This window comes from Mixophyes fleayi, chromosome 5, assembly GCF_038048845.1.
Source record: "Mixophyes fleayi isolate aMixFle1 chromosome 5, aMixFle1.hap1, whole genome shotgun sequence".
Taxonomy (NCBI): Eukaryota; Metazoa; Chordata; class Amphibia; order Anura; family Limnodynastidae; genus Mixophyes; species Mixophyes fleayi.
Window position 1 is genome coordinate 67,630,605 of NC_134406.1, and position 18,724 is coordinate 67,649,328.

The 18,724-nt window shown below is 37.7% G+C and overlaps 1 protein-coding gene across 2 annotated transcripts in view; it reads left to right on the forward strand.

Moving 5' to 3' along the window:
• The window catches only part of LOC142158410 (ubiquitin-conjugating enzyme E2 E2), a 199,445-nt gene that overhangs the window by 150,287 nt on the left and 30,434 nt on the right, over positions 1 to 18,724 (forward strand). For both annotated transcript variants that reach the window (XM_075212333.1, XM_075212334.1), the window contains exon 4: positions 10,316 to 10,448. In XM_075212333.1, the coding sequence (XP_075068434.1) occupies positions 10,316 to 10,448 (133 nt within the window). The remainder of the gene's footprint in view (positions 1 to 10,315; positions 10,449 to 18,724) is intronic.

Sequence of the window (18,724 nt, forward strand, 5' to 3'; positions counted from 1 at the left end):
AGTCCAGAAACTTAAATCATTTATAGTCAGAAGGGAAAATTATAAATAGCAACATTCTTCTTAAAGCCTGCCAGAGTGATTTATGGTTAAAAGCACCTGTTTTTTCATGGGATTGCTGCTTTAAATACAATTTGAGGTATTGTAACAGTACCTGTTTTCTCCAGCTTTGTTTGTAACACTTGATTTCCTCCAGATTATTCATGTCCTCTGCCTTGCGCTTCACTTGTTATTAGAAGTGTTTGTATTTTGTTCTGAGTTGTTTACTTTTTCTTTTTTTAAGAGCATACTGTAAAAATAAACATATTCATGCAGATTGCAAAAAAATGTGTGTTTTATATAGGGCATGTTGTCCATATACACTCCTCAAGATTAAGTTCTCTTTCCGTTTTGAATCAAACTGTTTAGTTTTTAAGTCATATATGCAAAAAAATTGTAAAACTACTTTTTAAACAATGTAGTATAAAAAGTTATATTTAGTAATAGATTTGACTTGTGCCAATTATTAAAAATTGCACAGAAAACCAAAGCTTGGCTCTCATTTCTTGCCTGAGCCCTGTGTGTTTACACACATATTCTGAGCACTAATTATATAAAATCAATTAGCTAAAATCAGGAAACCTGTTTATGCTCAAAGAAGTAAATTAGACGGTGTCTTGTACGCTGCTGACACATTATCTTCTCAAGTAAAAAATAGAATAACCAGAATAGATGGCTAATGATATCATTAAACTGTAAGAAGAGTACATTAATTTCATACTAAATACATATATTTATACTTCTATACCAACTTAATAGATGCCCCTGTCTCTCTGCACAAGGATATCACCAATGTTCTGATTGGTGTTTTCTTCAATCTATTATTGTGCCTGATTGCTGTATATCTTAGCTGCATGCTGCAACTATACAGTGCTAGTGAGAAGCAGCGTTATGCTACATGAAGTTGTGAAACGCGTCTCGGCACAGAGCCAGGACGGTGTCTTTTATTATTTTTTTCTCACCAAGTGTAAAATCAGCCAAACTGAAGCTGATACGGTACCATTCTTTTTAGTGTTGTGCAGGCAGATAAGAACTGTGTTGCATAGTTCTTGGCAATATTATCTCTTTTACTGATAGCCTAGTGTTAGCAGTGTCCCTGAACACTGCAGGGGATAGAGAGAGAGCTACGTGAGAGCAAATAGCATTATTTAAGGGGAACAAAAACACATTTTATTTAATACCTGATTTCCTATAACCCAATGTATTAGGAATTATAAATAGATCTATTCATTGAGTTACATTCAATTAGATACATTGCTTTCCATTTAGATTGTATTCACACTAGCCTAGCATTTAAATGTCATGAATATAATTGTTCATGTTTTTGTGAAAATGATGACCTCCCCCCTCACCTCTCCAGCATTGAAAGGATTTACTATCCAGTCCTCTTCCAGTAATGTGTTTGCTAATATCCATGCTGTAGACTGAGCTGTGTAGGTGGTTTTAATTATTCATTACTCGGTTTGTTCTTTATAGCCTTCCCAGCTGTGCTTTATTATTCAAAGGTTAATGCAAAGTTAGACATCTTAACACTTGCAGTCCAGAAAAGCTCGAGAAACAGAGCTCAGCAAAACCCATTGGTAATAACTATCTCCGTTGCTGGGCACTTTACATTTCTACCAGCATGAGACAATGGGCTGCTTTCTGCTTTCCGGTTGTAATAACTTGGACTGAGGTGAATAATTGCTGTTAAACAAACATCATGGAAATGTGGGAAAAGCAGAAGCAGTCCGCTGCCTCTCTGGCTCATGTCAGAACACTTTTTGTTGGCACTTTATACAGGTACATTTTACTTGTCAATATTAAAAGAAAGATTAGCTATATGTTTGTAATTTGATTAGTTATATGTTTGTGTTGTTTGAGAGAGTGGTGTATTTTAGTACTAATTTAAAAGGGATATCCACATTTGAACAACCCTAATATGCCCAGTAGTCTGGAGATAGTCACTCTCTCCTTTTAATTCAAATATATATTTCCAGACAATATCATCCATGCTTAATTTAAAAGTTCTTGTTTGTTCAAGCTAAGTACAGATTATAACTGATACCCAGAGCTCTGCTGCCTGTCTGGTATTTGTGAGCTGGAAAATTATTTTGGAATTTCTAAAAGGAAAATAACTTACTTCAATATAGCTTAGTTCTAATGCTTTGAGGTCGGACTGGATTTTGCTTTTCACTATCATTGAAAACATTAGTAAACAAATGTAATGTAACACCAGTGGACATTATCCCCTACCTCCCACATTGGGGGGATTCTGCTCTAATAGTCCTTGACTGTTGCTTCATTGTAATAGGATTTAATGTTGCTTAAGTTTCAATGTCTGATGCTCAACTTGCCTTATCTCCAGTGTGACGCCCATCATCAGTCAATTGAACTCAGCAATATTTGCAGTTTAAATCAGTTTGCATTACTTTTCTATAATAACGTTTAAATTTGTTTCCTTTCCTTACTGCAATGTTTTCCTTGAAATTTTCAGTGCTTGCCAAATAAAGGCTTACATAAAACATGTATGTAGTCAGTCTTTCTCTAGGTAAATGAGTTATAATTTCACACTCCCAGAGATGGGCTTTTCAGAGACACTGTTTACCTGAAATAGTTGGTGTGGCTTTACAAAGTAGCAAGTGTGGTTTTATCATAAGATTTTACATAATCCATAGCAAGAATTTGTATGCTTACACCTTAAAGTTAACCTATGTCTACAGCTATAGCCGTGGCTTTACGTTCTTTTTGTAGATTATAGCAGTTGCTTTCACATGCGTTCTTGGGCAATCGCCGCACAGATTTTTGGCTAAGATCAGGTGTAGACGCCTATGTACTCAGTAGGCGATGGGCCTACACCTGGTCCTCTGGCCTGGGGAGTGACTACAGGGGGTGACAGAAAATCATTGAAGGGTTAAGGCTGAGGGGGAGAATATTCAAAATAGCTCGTCCATGAGGCTGTAATCACTGGGCACAATTTATTTATGTATTTCACTTCCTGTTTTATCACCTGCACTTTATTTTTGTGTTTTATTTTTCATTTGGATCAAAGATGTGTGGTAGGACCTTATGGCTTCTACATTCCCCAAGGATAAAGAGGGCGGGGGTTTATTGGGATGTGTGGCTCTGAAGCTCCCACTCATCATCATCATCATCATCATCTATATAGCGCCACTAATTCCGCAGCGCTGCACAGGGAAATCATTCACATCAGTCCCTGCCCCATTGGAGCTTACAATCTAAATCCCCTAACATACACACACACAGACAAAGAGAGACGAAGGGCAATTTCATAGCAGCCAATTGACCTTCCAGTATATTTTTGTAGTGTGGGAGGAAACCGGAGCACCCGGAGGAAACTTATGCAAACACAGGCAGAGCATACAAACTCCACACAGATAAGGCCATGGTCGGGAATCAAACTCATGACCCCAGTGCTGTGAGGCAGAAGTGCTAACCACTAAGTCGCTGTGCTGCCCTCTCCACTGAAAACTCTGATGGCACCTCTTACAGTGGCAAGTATCCGTTCCCTGGGTGAAACTTTGGCAGATCACAGGGGAAAGGGATTTCCCCCTTCCCCTAGCCTTGTGGTGAAGTGGAATTAGAACTGTTTTTGCTCTTGGGGCACGGGGTCACCGAAATGCGCAGCAGCTCCATTTCGTCAGCTCTGTCCTATACAGCAGCCGCGGCGCTGTCTAAGAAGCGTCCGCGGCAGTGCTGTATACACTACAGCACCGCCGCGGACGCTTCTTTGACAGCGCCGCGGCTGCTGTATAGGACAGTGGCCACTTAGTTAGCGCAGGGGGGGGGGTTTCTAGAGACTCAGAAACCCCCCCTGCGTGCGCCACTGACCTGTAGTGTAGCACAGGCTTGGCTTACAGCTACAGGACCAGGAAGAAGCAAACTTGTAGAAAAAGAAAACTGTAACTAAGCAGCTGTCCATACATATAGAAACATGTTTATGACATTCAGAAAGCAGAACAAGAGAAGTAATATGCTGTAATTGCCATATATACAAGATAAGTCCTAGCAGTAGATATCTGTGCACTTCTTTCATAATAGCGGAAGCCTTTAAATACTTGCTTATATTTAAAGGCAGATTGTGTTTTTATATTTTGTATTGCTATCAGGCATCAAGGATACCGTACACTATATGGTTTTATTCTATATGATTTATATTGCAACTTTCTAGTTGATTTAAGTGCTTAGTAAGAGAAATGGTCAGTAATGACTTCAGACTGATTCATACCCAGACATTGGCATCGATAGAATTGAAAACATAACTGAATATAGTATTTGCTTTATATATATATATATATATTATTATTTTCCTAGGGATTTTAAGGGAAGCAGTTTCTTATACCTGCCAGCAATTAGGACAACTTAAGCAAAGTCTCAATCCGCTCAAACCAAATCAATTTCAGGGGATGCCTTGCAGACCACAACACTTTTAAGTGGCTGGTAATGGTTCCAGGTGACAGGCATGGTGACCTGTCCATGAGTGATTATGATAGTGAGGGCAGGGTTGTATGTAACATCGCAGTGTCATGATGTGAGGACAGGGATGCAGAAATACAATAAGCTACAGAATGGCAGATAGAGGAAGGAGCAAGGTCCCCAGTGCACAAAGTGGAGAATTCTCATTCATGCAAAAGTAGCTCAGCAGATTTATGTTTACCATTTTATTACAAGCATAGCTTAAACTATACACAGATTTAAACACCACAGTTTTAGGAGACACTTTTGGGAGTCAGTTTGGATCCAAACAGATCTAAACAGCTGTCTGAAAAGAGGAAATTTCTAGAAGGAAAATGGACTAAAGGAGTCCAAAACTGAGATAGTTAGAAGCTCGTCTTTACATTAAGACACTTTTTTCACCATATTTTCATGTAAATGCTGCCAGTAAAACAATTAAAAAAGGTCAGGGACAGTTTTAAGCTTCCTCTTAGAGACAATGGGTGTTATGCAGAGTTGAGACAACTTGGGTGTAATTTACGGATCAAAAATGTGCACACACAAAAATAGCGTACTTCAGCTCATATGCACGCTTCTAAGAAACGTTGTAAATTATATGCGTAATTTATGAAAAAGCAGTCAGCAGTTTTAGAGGTAAAATCACGATCAACCAGTCTAAAGCTAGTGTTGGCGGTCAGCATCAGTGTGTGTGTTTGCACCAGTCCCTAAGGCATATCTGCATTCAGGTCTGCATCGGCTCGTAGTTCCGCTAACATACCCTTACTCTATTCCGCCTACATTACAAAGCCTCTTCAGTAGCAGGTGTGAATGCGTGCAAATCAGCATAGGCGTATGTACCTGTGGCTTTTTTTGTGACCATCCACAGAGCAAAATCACACATTTCACACAATGCAAACGGGCATACGTTCAAATCTGCATCAGGCCCAATATGTAGATAAGACACTCATGGTCAGAATAACTGATTTTTTTTTTTTTTACTAATATATGACAAGTCTTAAAATATATTTCTTTCCCTGCATTTTTTTTGATTGTGATGTACTGACAAAAAGTATGAGAAATGATGACATGTCTATCCTCGTTTTTGATTGGTCCACAACACATTGTTGCATATCCCTCTTTAACCTCTTTAAAGATGGCACACTGACATCCAGTTCTTAATGACTGTAAACTCTTGTTAACTTTAGTCTTATGTCAGTGGATGTTACACTAAAACACGGTGAAGGATATGCAATTTTGTTTTAATCTTACTTTCCGGAAAGCTGAGGGGGCTTTCAGAGTCATTGAATATCTAGCTTTATGTCAATGTCAGACTGTCAACTATATTGCAAAGCAGATGACATTAAGTTAACATGGTTCGAAATAGGCTATCTGAGCTGTCACTTCATTGCATTTAAGCCCAGTAGTAGAATTGGTCTTTATATACTTATTTTAATGGAACATAGTAAAGATCATTTAGCATTATATCCTTTTGCTGATCCTTCTCTCTTCATTTATTGGAAAACTAACATAAAAAGACTGGCAGTTCCTATATAGAAGTAGCCATTGAAAATTCAGACAAGTTCATGCTAAAATAAATAAATATTTGCTTCAGTCTTGTTCCACTGACAGCTATCCTGACAAACAATTTTGTGAGCGAAAGTGAGATAAGTACATGGAGAGGGATTCAGGTGCAAGACAGAAGTACATGTACACAATGACATTAGGAAACAAGAGACAGTTGGAACAAAACATATGTACCCAATAAGATTAGGCCTCACATTTTTTTTAACAGAAGACCTAGTCACCCCTGTGAAATTAAGTCAGCTTGGCTTATAAAAGCTGTTCCTTGCTTTCTTTTCAGTGGTAAATGCAGAAACTCCTTTATAGGACCCGAACACCATTCATCATCACCATTTATTTATGTAGCGCCACTAATTCTGCAGCGCTGTACAGAGAACTCATTCACATCAGTCCCTGCCCCATTGGGGCTTACAGTCTAAATTCCCTAACATACACAGACACAGACATGGGTCAATTTGTTAGCAGCCAATTAACCTACCAGTATGTTTTTGGAGTGTGGAAGGAAACCGGAGCACCCGGAGGAAACCCATGCAAACACGGGGAGAACATACAAACTCCTCACAGTTCTGTTAATCTAGCTACACAAATAATTTATAGAATAAGTATTCAAAGTTAAAGATTTTCTCTGACAAAAAACAATGTCCTGGAAAATACCAGATATAGGAACGCAGGTTGACATCTGTAAAAATTACCTCAGAAGATAAGAAGCAGCTGTTCATTGGTAAGAGGGGAGTTTTTATTGTATGCGTTTGAAATGCTGAAACTGTGAATCATCCAGTTTGTGTGTCTGTGGCAGGGAATTTAGATTGTAAGCTTCAACGGCACGGACTGATGTGCATGACTATATTTTCTCTATACAGCATTGTGTAAAATGATTGGCGCCAGTGATGGAAGTGGAATGCCACACCGCCACTTCTCCTACTGCTTTGTTTATAAAATTATCAATCTCCATTCACCTGCATTTTCCATACAGCCACTTCTAAATTTCAGCTTCGTCCACTGATTATCACTATACAAATAAATGATAGTAATAATTATAAACACCAAGAATTTATTGATCTCCATGACTGGTGGAACAAGCATGTCCATGAAAATTATTTATTGAAAATGACTATGAAAACACAATTAGAGCAAATTGCAGATATAAAGGCTCGTTTACAAAATTCCACAAGGGCAAATACTGTTTGTGACTTCACATGGCTAACTTTACAGGTGAGAGCATGGATTTACAGGTCACGATGGCTGCTACTGTAGTAGTGCAAAGTTTGCACCTTCGGAGGAGCTTGGGAACCCACATACAAAAACAAGATTTTGTTGCATTTAGGGGGTGCACTCTGTCTTCTAACTGCACAAGGACAAACGGGACTCCAGCAATTCCGCATAGACAACTTTCCATAAAATCCTAAAAAGACAAGAAGCCATTGTTTTGTGTTAGCAAATGTATTTTCACATCTCTAGGACTGTGTTTTGGATTGGAAGGTATTTTGTGAGGTTTTGATTTTTATTTTTTTATTTCCTTTTTTTTTTATTGTGGAATAGTGAATATTCATCTCTAGATTACCAGTTTAGGTTCAGGTTATTGGTATAGGAGAGTGAGAGAGAGAATGACAAGGTTCACTGAAATGTTTTAGAGCAAGGTTTTATATGAAATACATTTCTGCATAACCTTTCTAGGTCTCTTCAACTTCAAGGGCCCTTATATTAATAGACCATCAGGATTTGTTTTTAATTAAGAATCAGTAAGTATATTAGCTGCTCTATGCCACATTAAGCAATTTATCGAAGCATATATTTTAAACTAATTCTGACAGTGGTTCTATTTCATTAGCGTACAATGGCGTTGTCAATAAATACAGTGTGTAGAGGTATCCTACTGATTGCAGGTTACATTAAAGATTGGAAAACACCTTTGCTGCCAAAATCTGTGTTTGTGCACTGCTGCCTCGGCACATCTGACCGTACCAAAACTTTATTTCTCAGCAACATTTCTTTCTCTTTAGTAAATCCAAATGTAAATTACCAGTCCCCATTATAGATGAGAACCCTTCTTGCATCAACATTTGCCTATGTGACTTAATGAAGTGAGGAGGATGCAGGGTGTGTAACGTTCGACAGAAAAACTTGTGCATGTGAGGCTTTGTTTAGTGTGCTGATCATTACTGAGTATAACATCCTGGTCATTGTGTACATAATATGCTGGTTATTGTGGGATATAATTTGCTTATCATGGCTATATGTAATGTCAATGGGGGGTATAATATACTGGCCATTGTGGTGTATAGCATAAGAATAAGTACAATGATTTCAATATACTTTCCTACTTATCTTTTGCATTGTTAAACTTTTTTTCTTTTTGGCTTATAAAATAAAGTAAAAAAACAACCATATTGTCAGAGTCCTTCCTCATAAAGTAATTTACAACTGTGAAACGTAAAGGGTAGAAAATATGAGTTTGTTAGACAGGAAACGCCCAGAAGAGTGAGCCTTGTAAGAGAAATGTACGGACACTAATATCAATATAAGGATATATGCAATGTATCCTGCCTTTCATACAAGTCTAGTATATTTTACATTGATGACCAACAAATAATAGCAATGGTCCACAGCATAGATTCTAAATTATGTTAGCAGAATATAAATTAATATATTTTTCTTTTCTCAGCATATACTACTTTTTTAGGCAGGAAAAGCAATTAGCTACTTTGGGTTTCTGTATCACTCTATGGGGATGACATCGAAATGTATCTATGCTCTCTGGATTTATCATCAACTGTGTTGGACCACATTACTGAATGACTTTCTGACATTTCTTTTTGGATGTCCTCTCATCAGCTCAAACACAATCTCTCAAAAACCAAGACCATAGTCTTTCCACAAGTCAACAGAATTTTCCCTTGTGGAATTCCCTACTGCATACAGCAAGACTTTCCCCTAGCATCCGAACCTTCTCCTAACCATCAGTCCAGTTACTAGATCAGATAACTGTACCACCTTGTTAACTTCCATAATCTATTCTACTTTATTAACACCCATTTACACAGTTCACTCAAAATTTCCATTTATTCTTTCTATCATCATCATCACCAGTTATTTATATAGCGCTACTAATTCCACAGCGCTGTACAGAGAGCTCACTCACATCAGTCCCTGCCCCATTGGAGCTTACAGTCTAAATTCCCTAACATATACACACACACAAACCGTGAGAGACTAAGGTCAATTTAATAGCAGCCAATTAACCTACTAGTATGTTTTTGGAATGTGGGAGGAAACCGGAGCACCCGGAGGAATCCCACGCAAAAACGGGGAGAACATACAAACTCCACAGATACGGCCATGGTCAGGAATCAAACTCATGACCCCAGTGCTGTGAGGCAGAAGTGCTAACCACTGAGCTATTCTAAAATAACTCTCTCACCCCAAACCAACATTTTCATGTGACTGAATCATATAGCCCCACAGAGCACTTTTTATTATTGCAATCTAGCTTGGCCAATATGTAATCTCTGGTACCTAACCTCATGTATCAAACTTCTACAGGTTCCAAACTTACTCACAGGACCCCCCTTATCACTGTGTCTGTTTGTTAATAACTAGTGTTGTTTTATTACTGTTTGTTTCCACTGTAAAGTGCTGTGGAGTATGCTGGAGCTATATGGCTAAATGTTGATAGCCATAATAATAATATGGCATCTGGAAAATAGGAAATATTTGGATGTTCTTAATGAATAAATGCTGATATTTCGAGGTTGGATTAAACAATGAAATACAGATATAAAATTCAACAGGAAGTATCACAACAAAATAGATTGCCTAGTAGTAGCAGAATTTACATTAGCAGGCCTTAATCTGACTCATTTTCCTATTTATATATCATACCAGATAATTAGAGAAAGCATTGTCTCCCCTGTACATAGAGCATTGTACCTCCCTCTATGGGATCATCATGACATACATTCTAGTGTGCCAGTGTGAAGGTGCTTGTACATGCTGCAACTGTGTGGACCAGTTTAGTTCTTGATAATTGCAACTGAGAATTTATGTTGTCATAGTCCAACCGCCCCCTCTATGATCAGCACTGGCTGCTAGTTTTCAGATATTTGGTCATATATGTGTATGTAATGAGCAGCTGGATCACTCTGTGTATTGGCACCTTAACACATGATGTAACACCTGTATGTACTTGGTGTTAGGTATGTAGTGTACTTGGTAAATGTTATTGATGTATATATCACACCTAATGCAACAATTTCTTATATTGCAGCGCTGGACCCAAAGGAGATAACATATATGAATGGAGATCGACTATACTAGGTCCTCCTGGTTCTGTGTATGAAGGAGGTGTTTTCTTCCTAGATATCACATTCTCACCAGACTATCCTTTCAAACCACCAAAGGTCAGTTATCTTCTTTCTTTTGTTTTCAAATTAATTAAGAGACAAGCTTTGATGTGTTTGATAGTAATAGAAAATATAAATTTCCCTATAAGAGGAAAAAAAGCTCATTATAGAATTGGGAGTATGTCAATTTTTGTGACATACATATGCGCATTTTCTTACTGCGCAGGCATTATTATGTACTGCAGGATTGCATATTTTCATATTTCTAATGTTGTTGGCTCCTGATTGGTTGCTTGTGTCTTGATTCCCCTCCAGCTGCATCAAACAGCTGTCGTCTATTTGGATTATTTGTCATTTCTATTTGCACTACTGCAAGAAGATGATTCCCATTGGATTTTTAAAGGGGTAGAAAATGGGTAGAGGTGTTTGTATTTCATAACATTTTATATAGAAAAATGTGTCACTTGCATTTATTAACAGTCATAAGACTCTTCTCTCTGGTTTATATGACACGTCATTACATTGTATTGTGTAGGAATAGGATAATGCAACTGTAAAGCTGCATCCCTACTCTATCAATGGGTGTAAGTATACACATTGGTATGACGGACACTGAAATACTGCTGTTTTTTGACACTGTTGACCATTCACTTCTCATTCAATTGCTGGTCTCTAGATTTTCAGGACACTGTATTATGCTAGTCCTCATCTTACATATCAAACCACTGTTTCAATATTTCTTTTTTTTTTTGGATCCACATCCTTTCTGTTTCCTTCATCAGATGGAGTACCACAAGTCTCAGTCCTAGGCCCCCTGTTCTTCTATATCTATACCACTACTAATGGAAAGCGAATAGGCTTCTTTGAGTTACAGTAAGCAAATGACACCCAAATGTATCACTCATCTCCGGATATTTCCCCGTCTGTGTTGGCCAGCATTCTGAATATATTTCTGCCATTTCACCTTGAGTGTCTTTTCGCCACCTCAAACTTACAAAACCTGAGCTGCTATTCTTTCCACCAGCGCAATCTACTTACCCGACATCTCTATTTCTGTTGGCAACACAACAGTAAACTCTATAATCTCCCGTATTTACTATTGCAATTTCCTTTTTACTGGACTTCCCCTAACCAGATTCCCCGTCACAATCTATTTTGAAAGCAGTGGCTAGACTAAATTTCCTCTCCAAACATTATTTTACTGTACATTATAAAATACTTCTACTAACATACAAATTTATTAACAAAACTGCACCAAAATATATCTCTTCACTTCTCCCAAAATATCTCCCAATTAGATCCCCCGCTTTGCTCATAATCTGCATCTCTCAGCGTCATTCTTTCATTACTTGCTCCCATTCTACACATACTCGTACTTCAAAACTTTCCCTAGTATCTGAAACTTCATGTGGTCCTGGAAAACACACACCTTCAGACAATCATATTTATTAATAAACCTCCATCTTTATATTGTAAATTTGCGACCAGGACACTCTTACACATCCTTGCCATCTTTTAATAAGAATTCTCCCCCGGGAGACCCGGGGGAGTAGTCATGAGGCAAGTGGTAGGAGGGGGCGTGGTGACATCGTCGCGTCACCATAGCCCCGCCCCCACTATGGAATGCCGAAATTCACGGCATTGAATATCCGGGGTTGGGCTTGATGATGTGACTAAGCCCCGCCCCCTCCATTTAATGCTGTGAATTTCGGCGAATGCGGGAGCTTTGCCTACTCTTCCGGTTGTCCGGGAAGACTCCCCGGACTTTGGGAGTGGGTCTCATATGTTATACCAGTGGTTAAACATAATGCTATGATGATATGTTGTAAGGAGAGAGTATTTTTCGAATTTACTAGGGAGGTTTAGGAAGACAGTTAGTGGTTTGGGGAATTGGGGTCATTTGTAACCACATTTAATTTAGCCACAGCAGTCCAGTCTTATTACACGAGTTGTTTTAACTAGAGATGCTTGAATTTGGTTCATAGTGTGTTGTTGAATCGGCTCTATAGTTAAAAGCGCGCAAAAAATTCTTGTTTTCATTGTTTAGGTTCAACCATCCTTAACTTAAATGGCTATATTTGATAGCGTTTTTACAGTTTTCTATGCCAACATTGAACTAAAGCTCCAAAGATACAGATACAGTTGTAAAAAAAGTACACTTTTCGAAAATATATATATTTTTTTTCATTTATAGTTGGGGATAACGAGGATACCATGATGATAGGTTGTAGTGAGAGAGTAATCATTTTCAATTTAGTGCAAGGTGTCTCGCGGGCATTCCGTAAACACTTTGCGGCTTATATTTTTGCAGCAATATGCACTCGTTTCTCCTCTCGCCCCATAGTTACACGGAAAACTGAGCGTATATTTTTACCGTAGTAACAGTAAAACTACGCAGCCACTAATGGCTAATTAAATTCCCCCCTCAGTTTTATTTATTTATTTATTTTAGTTTAATTTATTATGGAGTTTTAAGAAGCGGCTTAGTGTTTTACGATGGATGACATTCATGTTTAATTTAGCCCCAACAGTTCATGCGAGCCTTATTATGCTGGTTGTTTATCATATGTTTTAGATTTTCTTATTTTACTTCAGTCATCCTTGTAATATGATATTTAGGTGAGAGCTCAGCTGCCGGCATGCAGCACAGGTCATTAAAATCATTAGAAAAGCAATGTCCTGATGCAGTTATTCTGAAACCCTGCTGACTAAATAATAGCCCACCTAAGAATGTGTTAACATAGGCAGAAAGAGCACAGGTCTTTATTAAGTCCTACTTCCTTAGTCTACAGCTCGGTACATTGGATTCTAGGTATCCATTAGTTACCAGCCTGATCTGCACCCTTGTCACATATCTATGTCAGTGTAAGAAATGATCCGCCAGGGCAGTGTGCCTTTCTAATTGTCTATAGGGACTCATTCACTAAAATTGTGGCCATACTAACAAATGTGCAAGAATTAACGTTGAAGTGGCACAAAGAATAGTAGTTATTTCTGTAGATAAGATATTGAACGAAGGTGTACATTTTTCCTTTTGACACATTATGAAGCTCAAGTGTCACTTTTCACTGTGCTGCAAAACAAGTAGCTTAATTATAACTAATTAGCTGATAGTGATGTTGCAGACACATTGGAGGAAAAGATACCACAGGACAGTGGCCTAGTGGGTCATGAGTTCAATTCCCGGCCATGGCCCTATCTGTGTGGAGTTTGTATGTTCTCCCTGTGTTTGCGTGGGTTTCCTCCGGGTGCTCCGGTTTCCTCCCACACTCCAAAAACATACTGCTAGGTTAATTGGCTGCTATCAAAATTGACCCTTGTCTCTGTCTGTCTGTCCCCCTCTCTGTCTGAGTGTGTGTCTATATTAGGGAATTTAGACTGTAAGCTTCAATGGGGCAGGGACTGATGTGAATGAGTTCTCTGTACAGCGCTGCGGAATTAGTGGCGCTATATAAATAAATGATGATGATGATAATGATACCACAAATTGAGATTACTGTATGGAGATACAGTGACTGTGAATACACATTGATTCCAAGCAAATAAAGCAGAAAGAGAAGAAAAACTTAATATTTTTGTTATTTTGATTACATGAGACTACCTTATATTTCTAAGCACTACATTTTAAACCACATATTCATTATAATTGAAGGAAAAATATAACCTTGTTTATAAATGAGATTTAAAAGCTTTGCTGGTTAATGGGTTAAACTATTGTAAAGTGAAAGCTCTTACTCTCCTATCTACTACCTGCCAAGAATTACATTTGTTGTTTGCTAATTCCCAAACCTAGCAGCACTGAGAAAGTAAACAAGACGAACCAGACATTCGGTTGAAACATCTAAACAATGAATAGAATGGCAGAGTGATGGCAGTTTGACATCTAGTGAGCTGGTGAACCTAAAGTTATTTAGCACAGATATTTATTATTTCACTATTTGTGTTATTGATAAATAGCAATATTGCATTTTCTAGATCAGTGAAAGCTTCTTATTGGATTGCTGCCCAGGTGAAGCTTGAGAATGAGCCATAGATACCATTAGAATCATACCAAGCAGTGCAGCTATAATCAACATGTTCACACTGCCCAGTCCCCGGACAAAGTGATTGTCTTGCTATCCTACTGTAGCGTTATTGAAGAAGAGCTGCTATCTGTCAGTTTTCTCTCATAATGACTGAACATCTAAGTCACGGATTTATAAACATTTGTTGCCCGCTATTATTTATTTACTCATCTAGGACTGACACAAGAGAGATATTGTAGAGTTGAAAATTGGCCTGAGATTGTAATTAAACGGAGTACTAAAGCTCTTCAGGATCTTGTGCTGGACAACTTTTCGTGTGTGTGTGTACAAATATATATAGGGCCTGATTCATTAAGAAAAGTAAAGCAAAAAAATTAGTAACTTTTCACCTTTGCAAAACCATGTTGCATTGGAGGGTGAGCTAAATTTACAATGTGGGGACAGATTTATAGTTGGGGTAGGGCATGTCCTAGATCAACTTTAAATTTCACTGCACAAATAAAGCTATCCAGTATTTGTGTGGTACATGAAAAAACAGTTTTTAACTTATGTGCAAAATAATACACTAATTTGTGCCGCCTTAAATTGTAACATGGATTTGTTCAGGAGAAAACTTTTGCCTTACTTTCCTTAATGAATCAAGCCTATAATGTTTGTTTTTTTGACACACTGATGTTTATTTTTAGGCAACTAATCAAAGGGGTTGTTACTGTTTATTATGTTATTTATTGTGTTACATAGGATTCAGCCTGTCCCAGATACATCAATCTAAATAGCTGGCCGTGACTGGCGTCACCTTAGTCACTTAGCAATGAATACACCTTTTCTGCCACCACAAAGGATTTATTATGGTGTCCTTATGTTCACCAGAACCACTTATTAAAGTTTCACACTTACATCATATACACATGTAGCATGAGCCTCCCTGGGGTTCGTAAGTTCACAAAGAATCTTGGAGAATACACTAGACTAAATTTATTTAATCTGAAAAATGTTTCCAAGGCTTATTTACAAAAATGAATAACAAGACATTCAATATGTTTACACAAATGAGTTTCAGAAAATAAAATAGGACATAAAATCAGAGTACTACTTACTAGGTAGACTTGATGTGTGTGAGGGAACACAATGGAAGATGATGGAACATTTCAGTCTTGAAAGACTCCCTCATGCAAATGCACGATGTAATGGCTAAAGAAGAACACTTTTAACCCTTCTTACAGGCTCTTCACCATCACCTTAGGAATAACACTTTCAATTAGGTCAGATTGATTCCCAAAATGACACAGAGCTTTCCGAAGTAAATTATCTATCACTAAGATATATGTTTGGGCACCTCAGAGAATCTCTCACCTCTGATCTGCTTTGAGTGGCTAGATGGTTTACAACTTTGGGGCTTCAAACTCCCCCGAGATCCTTATGTATCTGGCTAGTTTCAAAAGACTCTTTTTGTTAATTGCATAGGTCACCTAGGTCAGTCAGCAAAGCATACTTTGAGAGGTTACACAAAATATACACATTGTCATACATGAATTCAAAAGAAAATAACAATCAGTCATTAGATATACTACATAATCATCACAATATTGCTTTTATGTGTTCACATTAGTGCAAAAAAAATAGTTTTATTAACTATCAATGTGTCGGTGTTTTACTATTTAAAGCTTGGCCATCCTCAACGATTTTTTGTTTCTTAGTAATGTTCACACTGTTTGTCTGGCATTTAATAGGCTGCAACATTTTAATTAAATTTTAAATTGAAATATTGTTATTATCATGACCATGTTTTTCTATAGTGCCAATATATCCTGCACCGTTTTACAATATAAGTAACACAATAGCAATATAACACAAAGCAATACAAAGTTCCAGTATACGAAATGATGGCTCTGCTTGTGACTGTTTACATTCGCTATGGGAGTATAGTAATCAAATACATAGATTAATTTCCAATTAAAATGTCATTTTACACTATAATGCCCCTAAAAGTCCCGTAGAATATTATGGTGTTATAACTGCATCCTTTTAAATAATAACATCATACTTCAATGAAAAATATTGTATTAAATATCCATTACAGTGTATTGTATATATATTTAACATTAAAAAATGCTTTCTTTTGTTTTTTTAAATCATTGGGTCAAATCACACAAGTGAGTTATGAGTTTAGATCTATAGACAAGTAAACTTGTCTCAGTGTCTTCCCATTAGATCTGTCTTCAGAGACTTTATAACCTCTGCACTAGTAATTTACAAGCTGAAGTGAATGCTTTCCCTGATGTCAGGAATCTGTATTGTCAGCCTCACGTGTGTTTCATTTAGACCCATTGGATCTAGGGGAGGGCTGGAAAATTTTAGCCCGGGGGGCAAGACTCGACTCAGCAGCCTATTAGGAACATTTTAAAGCTAAGAAATAATGCAGGTGGCCCAGTGACCCAGCTCAAGGTAGCCCACTATGGGACCGGCCCGGGGGGCAGATTTCCCCCTGCCCCCAGCCCAGCCAGCCCCTGCTTGCATCCCTCTATATTCTGCCTCTCAGCTCAAATCAGCTGTCCCAAGCTCAGCAATTATAACTAGCCCACCACTTCCTTAGTCTGTTTTTATTAATGTATTCTCTCCCGCACCATCTAGTTTTTAAATAACCCCCTCTCCTACAAGATAATGCTCTCTGGATATAGTTACTTACAATATGCAGGTTACCCTAGCTAAAGAGCTTTTTTTTTATTGGTTTTATTTCACATTTATTGTAAAGTATATATAAACTCTTCTTACAATGTAGTCCTGACAGCACGCTAACATAAATTCACACATGAGAGAAAAAAAACGTGTAGGAATTGCATTACAGGCTGCAATTTGAATTCATTATTAAAGATCAACCTTGGTGATTTACCCAAGACAGTTTAATTATAAACATAATAATGAAATTGAGTTTAATGAAAAATGCTTCAGCAGCTATACTATGTAAATGTAATTATTTTTAGATGATATTACTAATGTATAGTTTTTCTGCACTGCTATTATTTGTATTCTTTATTTTCCTCTAACTGTGGTGTTTTGCCAATACCGCTATATACATGCTGTAAATCCTACTTGCCGCCTTATTTTTTCTCCCCTTGAAAAATGAAAATGACGCAATTTGATGCCAATCATGTTATGGAGGCCCCCATCCCTCCCCCTTCACTAGGAAGGGGGCGGGATGTGGGAGATTAGACAGGGGGGTTTGTGAGACCTACCCAGAGTTCGGGAGTTTCCCTGACATCCTGAAAGAGTGAGCAAGTATGACCTAAATCACGTGTAGGCCACCAATGGCCTGCCAACAAATGTAGAACTACTCTTTACAGCATGCCATGTAAGCCTTTGGTTGACAGGTCATGTTAAGACCTGTAGTTCCACACATCTGGAGAGCCAGTGATTGTCCAAGGCCACTGTAACCACACATATACACTATAGTGCATCAACTACTTCCATTAGCTACTTCATACAGATACTGCTAGCCATTAGTCTGCCACACTGGGCAAGTAGAATGTGCCTGTAGGGACATTACAAAGGCCACAGTACAAGGCAGTGAACATAAAAAGCAACAGAGGTTTTGTTTGTTATCTGAGAAGCAGGAAATAACCTCACTAATATTTGCTTGCAATTGTATGTTTTGCAGCAAATAATATTTTTCCTTAAAATACCTCTTTTATTTTTTTCCAAGCATACATCAGTTTGTTTGCTTAGCTGATAGCAGTCTGATATCATTCTGGCCTACAGATATGCATATTTCTTTTTTCTTAATCTCTACATACTTGTGACAGCTGTTGAAGTTAATGTTGTGGTAGCTAAAGGCAGTATAACCTGTAGGTATTATTGGCTCAGTTCCATTATCTTTTTTTTTTGTTTTTCAAATGAGGTTGCCCGCCTCTGAAGCCCCTCAAGTTCTCTTATGTCTTTGTTACAGGGAGGTATCCAAAATAACCCCATATTTAATATTTCATCTGACTAGTGACTTGTACAAGAGTAATACAATACAGCCCTTGTAATTATGCATTCCAAAATTTAATTGGCCTTTGTTGATGCTATCTGGCACTGTGTTCCGCTATTCTGTATTTTGTTGAGTAATATTCTTGAGTTCTTTTCCATCTCCGTTTTCCCCAGTTGTATTACATTTAATGTGCAAGTAGCAAAATTATTATCATGGCTTAGTTGTATAAACATACATGCCATTTCACTTTCAAGTTTACCAGACAGTTAATCCTGTGTTAGTAACTATACATAGCTATGTTTTATCAGCAAACATTGAGACCTTACATTCTACAAGATAAT